The sequence below is a fragment of the Felis catus genome, chromosome B3 (genome assembly GCF_018350175.1).
Source record: "Felis catus isolate Fca126 chromosome B3, F.catus_Fca126_mat1.0, whole genome shotgun sequence".
NCBI classification, from domain to species: Eukaryota; Metazoa; Chordata; class Mammalia; order Carnivora; family Felidae; genus Felis; species Felis catus.
This window is the reverse complement of record NC_058373.1, coordinates 29815130-29827897: the sequence shown is the minus strand read 5'-3', so window position 1 is coordinate 29827897 and position 12768 is coordinate 29815130. Positions and strand designations below refer to the sequence as shown.

Sequence of the window (12768 nt, the reverse complement as noted above, 5' to 3'; positions counted from 1 at the left end):
GACAGCCTCATTCCCCAGCTCTAACCAGAGAGGTCTCCGCTTTTTCCCATGAGCTGCTGGGGACAGCCAGAGCTTGAGAAGCAGAGGAAAGGTAGAGGCAGGGCTGCTAAAAAGCTGAGGGGATCTGGGGTCCAAAGTGGGCTTGCAGGCTGTGTGGCCCATGCCAAGCCATTTCACCTCCACAAGCCTATTGCGTGCCATCATTTCATGGGGGAAAGGATTTGAAGTATGCTTGCACTGAATTTAAGAAAGTTAGCAAGGAATTGCCCAGCCCTGCTGCCTCCTTAAAGGACCCCTAAAGTCTGCAAAGAAGAGAGGTTATATCAGGAAAAAAGAACTGTCATTTGATTACATTAGATCACCTTTTTAAATCCTCCCATTCAGTTGAGATGCTTATTAATATTTATCTGGACTGTAGAGCTGGAGAAAATGAGGCTCAGAGAAATAAGATAGCTTGCCCAGTCTCTAAGTAGCAGGGCCAAGATCCCAATTCAAGTTTGTCTGGTCCCCAAACCCATGACCCCCCCTCCCTCCTTCACCTCACATGGCCTCCTCAAGCCCCTATCCATATATTAGATTCTCCTTTTTTAAAAAATATTTTTAGGGGTACCTAGGTGGCTCAGTCAATTAAGTGTCCAACTTCGGCTCAGGTCATGATATTGCAGTTCGTGAGTTTGAGCCCTACGTCAGGCTCTGCTGACAGCTCAGAGCCTGGAGCCCGCTTTGGATTCTGTGTCTCCCTCTCTCTTCCCCTCCCCTGCTTGTGCTCTGTCTCTCTCTTTTTCTCTCTCAAAAATAAATATTAAAACAATTTAATTTTTTAAAAGTTTATTTATTTATTTTGAGAAAGAGAGCCTAAGTAGGGGAGGGGCAGAGAAAGAGGGAGGGAGAGAGAGAGAATCCCAAGCAGATTCTGCACTGTCAGCTCAGAGCCTGATGCGGGGTTCAAACTCATGATCCCCAAGATCATGACCTGAGCCAAAGTCATACGCTTAACCGACTGAGCCACCCAGGCACCCCTAGATTCTCCTAAAAAGATCCTGCAGTGGGGAGAGGGTCTCTCAGAGAAATCAGGCCTGGGTGTATAGAAGAGATCCCTCCCCCACCTCACTGTGGAGAAGTTTGCAGAGAAATCAGCACCCCAGGCCAAGGACCCCCTTCATCTTCCAACTCAGAAGGGACAGAAGCCCGGGTCACCTCCACAATAATTAAGACCAAAACATCAACCGCTATATTTATGAGCAAACCTCCTTCCTGGAGCCACACCCCCACCGGCTGCCGTGGGGGAAATTTCAGTGGAGCCAGCCTCCCCAGAGCCCATTCCACTTGTTCAATGCCCCAGGGTCTTCACTCACCCAAAAGGCATCTCTGAACTGAAGCTGGGGCATCATCTTCAGGCAACTGCCACGGCAAAGCTTGCTCTCCTGCTCAGACAGGGCTGAACTAGGGCCAGGAGCCAGGCACACCGTCCCAGTCCCGACAGGGCTGGCCCAGGGCCCCCCTCTCTGGCCGGCACCGTCTGCAGCGGCTCAGAAGGCAGCCGCAAGCCAGAGAGGAGCTGCCAGAGGGAGGAAAAGGGCTCAACCTGTTTTGTTTGGGGCTAGAATCAGCAGCAAAATGAGGAAGGAGCAGTACCCTTCCAGGGATGGGAGGGCGGGCCCTGGTGTCCGGCAGGCCCCTCGCCAACCCTGTGGTGATGGAGACACAGTCCAGGCTGCAGGACTGAGAGCAGGGATGCCAGCCCCGGCTGGGAGGCAGTAGCCAGCAGGAGAGGCAGGCTGGTGCACAGGCCAGGCGGGAAGGCAGCCTGGGGCCTGCGCAGGAAGGTTTGTGCAACCTCCCCCCCCCCCCCCCCCGCCCCCGCCCGGGGCAGGCACCAGGCCCTCGCCCACAGGAAGTGGAGCCGCGGTGCTCCCTGGTGCAGCCCCGCCTGACACCTGCCACTCTGCTGCCCGCCTCCACTTGCCCCCTTCCAAAGCCCTAGCTGGGCCATTCTCAGAGCCCATAAACTTACGGAGCCTGAAGCCCACTGAAAGTGTGGGTGAGGACCGGGCAGGAACCCCAGTGCTGTCGCCCACCATCCCAGCCCCATGGCCAAGCCAGGTGCAGAGATGCTAGATCTCCACTCCCCAGCAGCAAACCATACCGGAGGGCTCACCCAGGTCCAGGACATCACTATCACTCATCAAACCCTGGCTGCCTAGTGCCTCAGTCCACAGCCTGCCCTCAAGGAACTCGCAGCCTGGGGGCAGACAGCGGTGTGCTATTGTTGGGTGGGGGTGGGGGGGGTGGGGGGGGCGGGGGGGGGAGTGGAAGACAGAGATGGAGTGACCAGGTAACTAGCAAGGGAAAACAGCCTGAGGTCTCATAAGCACTGCCCCCCCCCCCCCCCCCCCCCACACACACACACAAGTCTCCAGATTACACACTCTCTGGGGCAGGAAACCTCCCTCAGGAAATGGAGTCTTCAGGCTGAAGAACGTGGTTGAACTGAGAGACAGGATTATGAAGGCATAGTGTGGGAGTCTGAAAACCCAGGCTGAGGCGCCCATTTTTGTTTTGCCTGGCCCCTACCCTTTAGTGGTCAAGGGACCTTAATCGACCCTCTAACTCTCTGAGTCTCAGTTTCCCTATCTGCCACCACCACCCCGTCCCCCAACTTTGGAAAGGAGACGGTGTTGAGAACATTACTGGGATTTCCAGTTTGGCTGGGCAGGTGCTGGGGGCACTGTCTGGTACCACCTTGGAAAGAGCCCTGGGCTGCAGCCCCAAACACAGCCCCAAAGAGCCAGGGCCTGAATGCTCAGCAGAAAATGCCGGCAGGGGGGCCTAAGCCCAGGGTAGGCAAGAAGGGATGAGTCAGCCTTGTCTACAAATCACCACCCTCACCAATGCCTCCTTTACCACCGACTGAGGTGATAAGACAGATGAAAGCTGGTGTGCAAGACAGCTAAGCTCCCAAGTGCCAGTTCTGTGTGCCCAGACTTAGAGATGGGGCACACCCATACTTCTGAAATAGCCGCCCAGGAGAGAATACTTCAGGGAGAATTGTAGAGCAGTGGGGCTGCCCCTGGGAGTTCCCTACCTCCAGAACCCTTAGGTTTGAGCCACTAAACATCTTCAGCATTGAAGGCACCAAGCCAGGTTTTCTGTTGCTTGCAGCTGATGACAGCTAATGGTGTAAATATCACCTTGAACTTTGAATGCTGAGGCTGCACCTTATCCTAACGGCAGCTGATAGCACTGACTCAGCCTCCCTGGCCTGTTTTTCCATCTATCAATTGGGGTGATGCCTCTAGTTCTGGAGGCAGACTAGAAACCCTATGGTAACAGGAGGTTACCATTGGCAGAAAACTTCACAGCCAGGTTCCTTCCCCTGACTCTCCAGGGGTTCCTCCCATCACCCTCAACAAATTTCTGTTCCTAACAGGCCTTTTCCCTCGCCCCAGAGGTACCCTTCTCGCTGCTACAATTTTCCCCTCTGCTCTCCAGCCTTCCTCCTGGCATGCCTTCCTTGACCTACCTTACCTGGGCAAGTCCCCCCAAGGTCCACCTCAAGGACCCCAAAAATAAAGAATTCCTATCCTGACTGCTCTGGTCTAGCCAGGGCAGCCTCGGAAAGATTTGCTGTGCTGGTCATGGGCCAGAGCAATTGTGGAAGGAAGTAATGGGAGGCATCCAAAGAGGCTCTAAAGTTCTCCACTGCAAAGAGGTCTTTCTCCTCCCCTCACACCGGCCCCACCTTTCACAGCTTCCGAGGCTGGGCCACCAGGGCAGCCAACTGGGCTTCGGAACACTTGCCAAGTACTGGGGACACCATTAAGCTTTCTACACGCACCGTCTCACCTAGTCCTCACCCCATCCTGTGGGTTGCATGCTATCATTGCCCCCACTTCCCAGTGGAACAAACTAGGGATTAAAGTTTATGTGACTCACCCAAGGCCTCATAGCCAAGTGAACAGAGTGCTGGGCTGCACACTCAGGTCTGTCTGATGCCAAAGCCCAGGCTCTTGACCTCCGCGGTATCTTTTGCCAACAGTCTCTATTTTAATTTAATTTAATTAAAAAAATTTTTTTGATGTTTATTTATTTTTGAGAGAAGGAGAGAGAGAGACAGAGCATGAGAAGTGGAAGGGCAGAGAGAGAGGGAGACACAGAACCCGAAGCAGGCTCCAGGCTCTGAGCTGTCAGCACAGAGTCCGACGTGGGGCTCAAACCCACAAACCGCCAGATCATGACCTGAGCTGAAGTCAGACACTTAAACGACTGAGCCACCCAGGCGCCCCAACAGCCCTCTCTTAACAATGGGTTTCAGCCTTCCTTTTTCCAGTTCTGCCTCCAGACCCTCTCACCGCAATCCCGAGCTGGAAATACTGAGCCTCGGGAGGCTGTTGGTGCTATTGGGGGAGAGTCCAGTGCTGGCACATGGTCTTCACTGTGTTATTTGCATCCATTGAGGATGTCTTGGTTGCAAGAAACATAAAACCAAAGGGTTTATTATGGAGGAAGTGTGTTATCTCCCACATGAGGGGTCTGGAGGCAGCGTGGCCTCCAGGTGGGGTACTTTAGGGCTTCAGCTCAGTTTCTTTGTGGTTCTCCATTTGCTTTCTTCCCCCATGGGTTGCAGCAGCTCTGGCCTACAGCTCCAGACAAAGCCACATCTAGGGAAAGAAACAGGCTACCTCCCCTTGCATCTCATTTTCTTCAAAGTCCTCTCTATCCCCATCCTCCCAGGAGACCTCCCCTCATGTCTTGTGGCCAGAAGTGAGCCACATGTTTGTACTTCATCACTGGGGGGGGGGATCCCTTGGGGTGTCATGGATGTTGGGAGCCAACCGCTGTTACTACCACAGCCTTCTCTAACCCAGGTCCACAAACACTGCTGGACGCCAACCCCTGCCAGGACTTGCTAGAACTGGGGCCCAGAGAGGAGGCAGACCTGGTCTCTGCCTGGAGGAGCCCACAGACAGATTCTAGAAGATCTTTCCCGATGAGAAGTGGCTTGGGGTAGGAGTGGGGGGTGGGTGAAACTAGAAGAGGGTGTTGTTATATCCCTAAAGGAGAGAGAGAGAGAGAGAGATGAGGCCTGGAAAAGGCAGCAGGGATGGGGGAGATGGACCGTGGGCGATCCAGGAGGTAGAGAAGCAAGACAGAAACATCGGAGTGCCCCTCAGAAAGGGAACTCTTTTCGGGCCTCCCTCATTCACTAGCCCCCTAGAGAGGTGAATCCAGTCCTGAAAATCATAGCTTTTTAATCACTGTTCCAGCTGCTTCAAAACTCAACTTGCCTTGAGGTCTGGGCAGCTATGCCTCAGGCCAGGCTATGGCTCCTCTTTTAAGGGGGAGTCCCCCTGCGCAGGCAACGTCCCATCCTGTTTTGCATGGCATTCGAACACATCTGCTTGAAGAATTCAAGTTGTAGTAGGCCCAAGGATTGAGAATAAAATGCAAAATAGGTTACAACGTCGATTGCCACAGCCAGCCACTGGGCAAGGCTCAGCTCCCGAAGCTACTTCAAGATCAATAATACTAGCCTCCATTAAGGGAATATCAGTACCTACAGGCCTGCATGTATTTTACATGCTTTATCTCATTGACTGCTTTCTACCAGGATGAGCTATATCATTTGCGGGGTCAATGCAAAATGAAAATGTAAGGCCTCTTACTAAAAAGGCATAGACAAAACTTGCCATTAAAGGTACTAAAATATAAAGTTTCTCCCTTAGCCATGTTCTCTCACTCTCACTTTGCGGTGCTTTATTTGCTATTTAATGTGCTTCTGTGCAAACCCCGTCGGCTTTTGGGCTTCCTGTCCAGCCAACCATGGCACTGTCTTCCCCGGCTGGGGACAGGGAAGTCTAGCCAGTCGTTTCTCTTTCCTCAGTAGATAGCAGTCCCAAAAGGTATTGCAAACTCCCGCCAAGACACACTTTTCACCTGCATCAGGAATGGGAGAACGACTCACCCCTGAGTCACCTGCTGAATGTGCCATGGTGCTGTCCACCTAGGGCAGTGTCTGTCACTGACATGCCTCATCCTGAGGTGCCACCAGACAACCCCGAGCCTCCCCACACATGCACCCAGATCCCTTCTGGGGGCACAGAGTGGCAGTGGTTGCTAGGAAGGACTGGGGAGGAGGGAGCTGAGAACCTGTGCAGGGGAGGTAGCAGGAGTCAGGACCACATAGGAGCCAGGGCTCCCCACCCTTCACCGTCTCAGACTTCACTTACAAAACACAAATTCAAAAGATAATATTATTAAGAGTTTCAAATGGCAACTGCAGGGTTTTAAGCCCCAAGTGCTGGGTCCTTCTGATCAATAGTGCCCTGCACAACAGCACTAGTAGCTCATCCCTGAAGCCAAATCTGTTCACTACTGTCTGTTCTCCACACAGCAGAATGATATTTTCAGACCCAAATTTGATCATGTACCTTCCCTTTGTCACCTTGCTATGACTTCCCATTGTCCTAAGAACAACGGTCATTGCTCTCACATAGCTTATAGACCCTGTGTGATCCGGCCCCAGCCTACCTTTCAACCTCATCTCATATAGGAAGAGTCTGAAGCAAGAGCTTGGACCCTCCTGGAGAGGGGAAGGGCTATAAAGAAGGAGGGTCTCAAAGCTGCTCAGTGACATCAAGAAACCAGAGGGCCTTGGGGCGCCTGGGTGGCGCAGTCGGTTGGGCGTCGGACTTCAGCCAGGTCACGATTTTGCGGTCCGTGAGTTCGAGCCCCGCGTCAGGCTCTGGGCTGATGGCTCAGAGCCTGGAGCCTGTTTCCGATTCTGTGTCTCCCTCTCTCTCTGCCCCTCCCCCGTTCATGCTCTGTCTCTCTCTGTCCCAAAAATAAATAAAAACGTTGGGAAAAAAAATTAAAAAAAAAAAAAAAAAGAAAAGAAACCAGAGGGCCTTTACCATAAATTTCACTTGGAAATGGCATTGCCTGTGGTCCAAGGGACATTTATTTTGTTCCTTTCATTGCTGACATGCTGTCTTGATAATATCTGCCATTCTCTAGGCAGGCCAAGCAACACGTGTATCTCCTTCCTTCCTGGAGGAGCAGAGTGCACTGCCATAATGTTGGCCATGGCTGTCAGGTGCCCAATGGCTGAACTGGAATGTTCCCACTGCCATGCACTGTTCTGGGATGCCTGCAGAGTACCTCTGGGCAGCCAGAGGCTGGGCCACTAGGCTGGGGCTCCCACTCTCAACCCCACCTAGCTTGCCCTGGAATAGGACAAACCCCACTGCAGTGCACCCATCAGCATTTACTGATCTTCCTTCTGGGGACATGAAAACAAGGCTTGGCTCCTGCTAGTCTGGTGGGGGAGGCAACCCAGGTGGGGAAGTGTGCTGAGTGGCAGGACAGCAGTGTAGCAGTGAGAGAGAGACTCTGCTGGAAGGTCCTCCCATAGGAGGGGATCTGGAGCCTGATTAAGGAGAAGGAACTCACTGGTGAGATTAGGCAGGAAGGGAATTCCAGAAAAACTGCCAAAGCTTGTTGGGTGTCTCACTGCATCAGGCCCTGTGCTATGCACTTCACGTACTTTAGGTCTCACCTAATCCAGCAGATACAGAAACTGAGGCTCAGAGAGGTCGGACAGAGTCCCATCCTAACCAGGATCTTTCCTTCCTAGAGGGTAGGGCTGGAGGTGAGAGGCTGGGCCAGGGTCTGGGGCAAAAGCCTGGCGGGAGGGGAAAGAAAGGAAGTCCCCAGCTGAGGAGGAAGTACAGAGACCTGGGGCCAGGCTGGGTGGGGGTGGGGCTCCTAGATCTTATGTCTGAACCTGGAGATATCCTTCTCTCAGAACCTTGATGGTTCCTGAGGATATGGCCCTCAGCCCTCAGGATGTGATATAGTTTGTTTTTCAGTTTGTACCAGGAAAGCAGTTGCAAATAATAGTAAGTCTTCTTCCCACTCAGACAGCTCTTCTGAGATGACAAGGAGCTTTCAGATTTACTAATTAGCAGCCACAAAAGTGTGACTCTGAGTTTCCATGCACTGTCAATCTCCAGAAGCTGGGGTGCTGCTCAGGAACCTTGAAAGATGTCAAAGAGGTACAAAGTGGCCAGTGGGCAGCCTGCAGAGTAACTGAACAGAGGACCAGCAGACACGGAGAAGGAGCTCCTTCAGTGAGGGCCAAGAATCCCCACCACCAGCTCACTGGTCAGAGGACAGAGGCCTGCAAAGACCATCTGGAGGTTCTCAAATAGTGGGAGGAGTGCCTACCAGAAGCTCTGTGCGACTTCGTAAAACAGTGTAAGGCCAGGCTCCAACTTAGACCTACTGACTGGGTGGGGGCCAGGGAATCTGCAAAGTTTATAGGTTTCATAAGTGAGTCAGACATACACCCTTGGATCAGAACTCCTGCTATTGCCTTACTGCTTCATTTTACAGATGGGGAGACTGAGGTCCAGCAGGAAAGAATACTGACCTGACTCTAACAGGGAAGGCAGGATGTAACCACCTCCCACCCACTCCACCCCTTGCCCCGCCCTCATCCTTTCCAGCCTGTTTGTGTTTTCTATTGCGCAGCTGTCTCGAATTAGGAGCTTTAAAACAGCTTCTCAACATCGTCTCCTCAATTGGGTTGGTTTTAATTTAGTCAGAAAATGACTTGTTCACAGTAAAGCCAAGCTTGATTCTGGCCTTGTTGGTGTTTTATGTATCACCGAGAACCTGGGATTCAGGGGCAGAAGAACTTGACTTCACTTTGGCCGGCAGGAAGTTCATGAAGTTCACATAAGAGGAGGGGACCATGGATGCAGGCAAAGGGAATGGCACGTGCCAAGGTGTGGAGGCAGCAAAGTCTCTGGCACATCCAGGGAGGGGGCCGAGAGCCCTAGACTTGGAGTCAGAACAGCAGTGTTTGCAACTTGTTCCAACCTCACCTTGCCAAGACTCGGTTTCTTCACCTGAAAAGCAGGGAATTATCCTATGAATTTAACAGGATTGCTTTAAAGCTTAAATAAGGAGTTTCTAATGTGCCTAGCCCAGAGTCTGAGAACATGAAAAGGTGCCTGGCCCTGAGCCCATGCACAGCAGGCTTCCAACCCACAGTGGTGATGCACCCTCAGACCTGGCATTGTTGCTGCCCACAGCCCTGTGCCCTCAGGCTTGGTGGGAGAAGCCTCACTCTCAGGACTTAAACAGCAGAACCAAGCTGAGGAGTGACTGGTAGCTTGAGCAGCATGGGGAACTCGACAACAGACTCTCATTGGACCATGAGACTCCCTACTCTTGGGGTGCAGGTACCCATCTGCCTAGTTCCTTCCCAAGCCTGGCCCTCAGCAGCACCCTCCTCTGGGTTATCTGTAGGAAGCATGTTTTCTCATTTTGTAAAATACATGTACATTTTTATTCTGGTATAACTTTAAATTTAGAGAAAAGTGTACAAAGAACTCGTCTCCTTTACCCAGTTTACCAGATTAAGTTTTACCCCAAGTGCTTTACTATTGTTTCTTTCTCTATTTGTATATATGCTTATTAATTTCTTTTTTTTTTTTTTTTTGCTTATTTCTTATATTATGTTAGCATGGCGTCCCTTCACCCCTAAATTCTTATACCATAGAGACATGGTATCCCTTCACCCCTAATTTCTTCAGTGTATATTTCCTAAAAACAAAAACATTCTCTTATATAACCACAGGACAATTTTTATTTCTAAATGTTCATTTATTTTTGAGAGAGAGAGAGTAGGGGAAGAGCAGTGAGAGGGAGACAGAGGATCTGTGCTGAGGGTGCAGAGCCTGGAGCAGGCCTTGAACTCACAAACTGTAATGTATGTTTTTTTCTCCTGGTCTCCTTCAATCTATGACAGCTTCTGCCAGTGATTCTATAGAATGTCTTTCTATTTGGATTTGTGTCTAGTCCCTTCCTCATGATGAGATTCAGATCATGCATTTTTGGCAGTAATTCCAGATAAATGATTCTGTGTCCTTCTGGGTGCATCACATCAGGAGGCATGTGATGTCAACTTGTCCCATCAAGGGGATGTTAGCTTTGGTCACTTGACTGAGGTGGTGTCCACCAGTTTTCTTCACCATAAAGTTGCTCTTTTCCCCTTTGTGATTAATCAATAGCTCACAGGAAAATTCTTTGAGACTATGTAAATATGTGTATCCTGTTCCTCATCCCAACCTCATCCATTTGTTTTGGCTTCCAATGATGATTTTCTAACTCCGTCATTGCAAATGTGTCTGTTGGTATCCTACTAAAAGGAGAGAGCCCCCTTTACCTCATTTATTTATTCATTTACTTATAATAATGAGGACTCAGTAACTTCTATTTCATCCAATGGGTTATAATCTGTTACTATTATTTATTTTGATGCTCAAACTGTCGCAGACTTGGCCAGTGGGAGCCCCTCTAGGGTGGTTTCTGTTTCCTTCAGATATGGCTCTGTTGCTTTTTGAGCACTTTCTTAACTTCTTGCACAAGATATTCCAGGCTCATCTGGTACGTTACCTGCCCCAAGCTCTGCAGTCAACCTTTCTCCAAGGATCCCTGGTTCCTTTCAATGGTGAGTCCAAAGCTTTTGCTCTTAACTAAATGTTCTTTATCCCTTGTCTCCCAGAAATGGTTGGAGTAGACTTTGAGGAGAGAGTCCAGGTTTTGCATGAGCAGGAGAGCCAAGAAGTTTTAGGCCATTGCTTCTACTGAACCCTAGGAGTGCCTGTTGTTTGGTGGAGCCTAGAGAAGCATGAGTTCTTTTATTATTATTATTATTATTATTATTATCATCACTATTAATAACAACAAACATTTCCATTGTGACACTCACTGAGTCCCCACTCCGTGGCAGCCTGGGAGGAGGCAGGGCCAGCCATAAAGGCATTACATGCCAGGCTGAAGATTTGAGACTTCAAGCTAAGGACACTAAAGGGCTATTGAAGGCCTTGGAGCCAGAGGGTCCTCCTATCTCCTCCTTTCCCTTGAAGACTCAAGGCTCAGGTCATGTCTCTTTCTAGGATTGCCTGCTTTCTTCCTGACATCAAGGCCTCGGGGTCAGATCACACAGAAATGGGAAAAGGAGAGAGATAATGTTTAACTGAAGAATAATCTGACACCCTCTCCCAGCAGAAAGCATATTACCAGACCCAGGAGCAAGCACAGAAGGAGGAGAGGGAAGTGGTGAGATATGACAAGCCGGACATTTCAAAACTGCCAGGCCAGAAAATCAGGAACCAGTGTGCTCAGAGGATCTGACTCTCCTGACAGGGGACTCCATTGGTACACTACAACGATTTCTCATTTAATTTTCTTTTCTCTACCTAATCTTTTTAAGCATGTGGACAAGGCACAGGTTTGATCCTCTAAAATTTCTCTTCCAACAGGACTGCCACGTACAGGTGAGCAGGTGGTTCCTTGACCAAGGTGTGACAAACATGAAGATACACTACCCAGATTCCTCTTCAAGGTGGGACCTGCTGCCCAGATGCAGGGAGAGTAGTTAGCAGATAGCCTCCAGCTGTCAGTTCCTTCATAGCCTTTCTCGGCTGCAGAGTGAACCAGTGCCTGGCAAGGGCGGGGTTCTTGTCTAGGGTCACACAGTGAGCTAATCATAGAAGTGCCGGGCAGCTTGTCAGAGCCCCTTGATGCCCACTCCTGCCTTGAGCCAGCCTCTGCTGACCTGGTACCTGGATTCACCTTACGTCCTGGTATTAAACCAGCCCTTCCCTTTGGACCTCAGCCCCTTGGTCTTGACTTTTCCTGTGGGCCCCTCAAGCCCTGTCCCTCCACCCCACCACTTCCTTCTCCTTCCCAGATCTCCTTCTCAATCAGCCAGGAGATCACTTCCTCCCTCTGTTCTGCCCTCCGAACCCTTTGTTCACTTTCTCTGGCCTTGGCCTTTGCCTTCTGCCCTGCTGTCTGCAGGGTTCCTGGGGGCCTTGGCTTATTCAGTGGAAGGGCACATATGCCTCAGTTGGTGGAGACTGGAGCCAAGGCCTCACCTGGCAGCATCAGCTTACAGAAGGCATGAATTCACTCCAGTCCCAATCGGGAAGTGTCACACTGTAGCCGTAAGCAATTAGTGTGTTCCTACCGTGTGCCAGGTGCTGAGTTCTATGCTTTATACTCACCTCACAAAACTGCCTAAGGACAATATCATCACTCCTGTCATACTGTCCTCAGGAAGGAGAACTGATGTGGCCAGGGTTATGAGACCCCCAAGTCTGTTTGATTCAAACCCCACCCCACTCTATCTTTCTATTATAATCCTGTAAATACCCCCAAACAGACCCAAGGACTGACAATGTCACCACCACTACAGGGTACACTAGGAAAACCACTTCAGAAAGTCATTTGGTGGTAAATATCAAGGGATTGTTGACGATCTTAACATGTTGACGTCCTGTCAGGAATCCTGTGCCTGGAAATCTACCCCAAGGAAATACCAAGAAACATAGGAAACAACTTGTACACAAAGATGTTCGTAACAGTATTATTTATTATAGGAAAACAGAAACCCTGAAAACAACCTAAATGTCCAAGCCTAATTACATTATGGCGTTGCTCTACTCAAAATAGACTGCAGCCACTGAAAGTATTTACAAAAGTTTAACGATAACATGGGGGAAATATTTATGACATAATGCCAATAAAAATAGCAGGTTTTAAAACTATGTGTACCGCTTGGTCTCGACCATGAAAACATGCTATGCAATTAAAATAAGAAAAAAGGAAGTGCAAGTCTTCAGCAGCTCCACTTCCTCGGTGTACCCCGCCTGGTGGGGCACAACCCCAATAGCAGTTTCCACTCTGATG

General features: G+C 50.3%; 1 protein-coding gene across 2 annotated transcripts in view; it reads right to left on the bottom strand.

Moving 5' to 3' along the window:
- The window catches only part of PSTPIP1 (proline-serine-threonine phosphatase interacting protein 1), a 47008-nt gene extending 45183 nt beyond the window's left edge, over nucleotides 1-1825 (bottom strand). Inside the window, exon 1 of one of the 2 annotated variants that reach the window (XM_011282986.3) lies at nucleotides 1356-1825. In XM_011282986.3, the coding sequence (XP_011281288.1) occupies nucleotides 1356-1391 (36 nt within the window). In that variant the 5' untranslated portion in view covers nucleotides 1392-1825. The remainder of the gene's footprint in view (nucleotides 1-1355) is intronic. The other variant, XM_011282985.3, reaches the window with a different exon arrangement.
- Between the last annotated feature and the right edge of the window lie 10943 nt (nucleotides 1826-12768).